Below are 3,439 nucleotides of genomic sequence, written 5' to 3' on the forward strand. Positions count from 1 at the left end.
TTCCACGCCCCCTCTGAGAGAAGCTTCAAGGCCTCCGTATTGGCTGCACTCATGCTGCCACCTGGAAGCAAAAACATCCCATCCAGATCGGCCACTACCACGGCGCACGGAAGCTGCGCCGTCATGGCTTCACACACTTGTTATACGGTCATCCCCCCCCTTTTGCCCCAGTCAAGAGATACCGACCCCAAAACGAAACAAAAAACAACGGCCCCGGCAAAGCAAAAGAGGCATAAACTCCCCGCAGAGAAGTGTCACAGGAAAAACTGGAATTCAAATATAATAATAATACAAACAATCGCCGTCGCGCACACTCCGCGCGGCTCCATTCCCGCTTTGATACTGTTGGACTCCGCCGGAAACGGTGTCGGGGTAGTTCTACTTTGGGGCAACCGCACGTCTAATAAACATGCAGCAAGGCACAAGCAAGGCCCCCACCAATGATAAAAAACCACGAGGTCAAAGTCATGCCAAAGGCAACGCCGTACGCCGTTCTCCGTGGAAGCCGTGCGTCCTCGCAGTACCAACTCCCAAACATACTGGCTACCGCAGCCCACGAAATCATCTGAAACACGAAAGCGATGAACAACAGTAAGAGAACAAACAGGCGCAGCTTCAACAAATCATGACGCAGAAGCAGGCCACAGCACACCACTGCAAATAAGAGAACAATAATCGTCATTATACTGAAGGCAGCTCCCACCTGGAGTCTTTTCCGGACAGGCTCGCAGGTGATTAAGGAGGTGCGATTGGTGTAAATGGAGCTGTCGCAGTCCTCCTTGTAGCCCCAGTACGTGTAGCAAGCACCACCCACCACATCTACCTGAGAGAGCGGTGCCCCTACAACAGTCAATACAAAGGCCAAAGCTGTAGAGAGAAGCATCACAAGAAGACGTGTATCCGTATCCCCTCCAAATTCCCACATATCCTCCAGGCGTTTCTTTATCGTCCTGCACATCCTCAGCACACCATCGTCATCCCGCGCATTCTCACGGCCTCTCGGTGGGCCAGGGCCACCTTGCCGGTCATTCGTTTTGGTTTCGAATGTTGGATTCACCTCCGCCCGTGCGGGTAGCACGTCACATACTGGATTGTTGAAGGAGGGGTTCACTTGATTGAAACCCACAGGCGTTGCAAAAGCACTCGCCGCGTCGTGAGTGGAAAATGAGGGCGGTGCTGGCCAAAACGCACGCTCCTTATTTTCTTCCGCCTTAACGCTCTCCTTAGGGGTCCGTAACCATTCCCTGCGCATAGGGCTCTCCTCATTCGATCTTGCAGGCTTTTTCGCCTCCATAGATAACGCTTCCCTGCTCATGGGGCCTTCCTCATTCGATCCTGCAGGCTTTTTCGCCTCCGTAGATAACGCTTCCCTGCTCATGGGGCCTTCCTCATTCGATCCTGCAGGCTTTTTCGCCTCCGTAGATAACGCTTCCCTGCTCATGGGGCCTTCCTCATTCGATCCTGCAGGCTTTTTCGCCTCCGTAGATAACGCTTCCCTGCTCATGGGGCCTTCCTCATTCGATCTTGCAGGCTTTTTCGCCTCCATAGATAACGCTTCTCCGCTCATAGGGCTTTCCTCATTCGATCCTGCAGGTTCTCTCGCCTCCGCAGAAAAAGACGAGGACGAGGTACTGATGTCGTCGAAAAATCGAATCCTGCGAGCCATGAATTTGGGATTGCCATCATGAGACAGAGCAACACCGGAGGTCACCGCCTGCCTGTCGCCCGCGCCTGTGTCTCGCGGTTTCTGGGACAAATCCCGCCGCAGCGACGCAAACGATGTCGCAGCTTCAAAAGTTGCCTGCTGTGGATGCTGTGGATGCTGCGGCAACGCAGTACGCTTCTTACCATCACCGCCAACAGCCTCGTCCTCGCTGCCCCACTTTTCGGCCTGATGACGCATCTGAAACAATCTTTATCGCCTTGCTGCGTCACCACCAACTGCACTACTTCAGCCCCAAAACCCGAGGCGTCTACTTTCTGTCACACACTTCTTCTAACCAGCACTCACCAACTAATAAAAAAAGACATCAATCAAACAAATAAAAAAACTACAAACTTCAGCCACCATGCAATCCCAGGACACACACACACAGACAGTCAGCGGGGGAGTGAGGCCCCAACACGACGGACCAGCCACGCCACTCCACAGCAACGCACACTCACACACGTCCGTGGCGCTTGAAATTATGGGCAATCATGCAGAGGTGTGTAAGGAAAACACCAAGGCCCCGCGTATAATTTCAGAGAGGATGAATTGCGCTGCTTTCCCCAAGACATGTGGCTGCTGATGTGTTCAGCAAACATTATTCTCAGTTGTCTTTTTTTATATATTTTATTGCCTAAGCCCTTGTGGTGAGTGTGTTGGTTAAAGGAAGCGCTAAGTCCGAATTTTCGTTTTGTATTTCTAGTCTGCTTGTCGGCCCGAGGCGGTGCTTCACACAACAAGAAACAATACCAAAGCGATGACCCCCGCTGTACACCCCGCCACCAACACGCCGAATCCCACGAGGTAAGTCGTGGTGCGAGGTAGGGCCTTCTCACAGTGGTGGAAGTTGTAGACTATAACTGACACTACACAAAAAGCCACCTCGGACGCCAGCGCCACAACTAAGAATAGAGTGGTGCACCACTTGGAAGTAGAGGATACTACCACATCTCGGCTCTGCTGCTGGCCATGTTCTTCTTCACGGGAGGAAGCTTCGGCAGACCTGCGTTGCCTGCTCTCTTCGCGATGGTCCACAAACGCACTGAAGGTAAGCAATAGCACAACAGCATTAAAAAAGGCGAAAATGCCCGAAAAAGCGCTGCCCATGTTCAACCGTAGCCTCAAATCATTGCAGGCTGAGAACTGCGTGCGGTTGGAGTAGCTCATCGTGCCACAATCATCCATGTTGCCCCAAAAGGTGTAACAACCATTGTCCGTCATATCCAGTTCAAAAAGTAGCATTGCCAGAACCACAAAAAGCCAATTGGCCACACACACGGCAATGAAGATGCTGAGAGACGTTGCGCCTCCAAGGTGAGAAGTCAGCCCGCCAACGGCGTGCATGCAATGAGCTACCAGACCTAGCCCATTCCCCCTCTGCCCACCGGCAGTGTTGTGGTTCGACGACGGCACCACGGCTGGCCCAGCAACGTGCTGGCCCACGGTTTGCGGGGTATTTCCAGTGGCTCCGACATACCTGTCATAGTCTGATGTGACGGCATGCAGTTCAAGGTCTCCACCAAAATGGGGCCGGGAAACCGTGGGCTCATGCGCTTCGGCGAGCCCCTCACTGCCCTGCACCGCCGCCGCCGCAAGTGCAGCGGGGCCTGACATCTCTGCTTCTTTCCCACAAGCAACTTTTTTCCCACCTCTGCAGAGCCTCTCACTGCCTTATTTTCCACCTGCACCACACAACATCAAACGGAGCCACAGAGAACATACAACCAAAGC

The 3,439-nt window shown here is 53.2% G+C and overlaps 2 protein-coding genes across 2 annotated transcripts; both read right to left on the reverse strand.

Moving 5' to 3' along the window:
• Positions 1-400: 400 nt before the first annotated feature.
• On the reverse strand, positions 401-1,903 carry TraAM80_08111 (putative amastin; the record flags this gene model as incomplete). The annotated part of the gene is made up of 1 exon (XM_029384871.1): positions 401-1,903. The coding sequence occupies one exon, from the start codon at positions 1,901-1,903 to the stop codon at positions 401-403; it is 1,503 nt and encodes a 500-aa protein (XP_029235307.1).
• Positions 1,904-2,437: 534 nt separating this feature from the next.
• TraAM80_08112 (putative amastin) lies at positions 2,438-3,322 on the reverse strand (the record flags this gene model as incomplete). Its single annotated transcript, XM_029384872.1, has 1 exon — positions 2,438-3,322. One exon carries the CDS (start codon positions 3,320-3,322, stop codon positions 2,438-2,440), a length of 885 nt encoding a protein of 294 aa, XP_029235308.1.
• Between the last annotated feature and the right edge of the window lie 117 nt (positions 3,323-3,439).

This window comes from Trypanosoma rangeli (assembly GCF_003719475.1).
Source record: "Trypanosoma rangeli strain AM80 chromosome Unknown Tra_15.4_contig_00376, whole genome shotgun sequence".
NCBI classification, from domain to species: Eukaryota; Euglenozoa; class Kinetoplastea; order Trypanosomatida; family Trypanosomatidae; genus Trypanosoma; species Trypanosoma rangeli.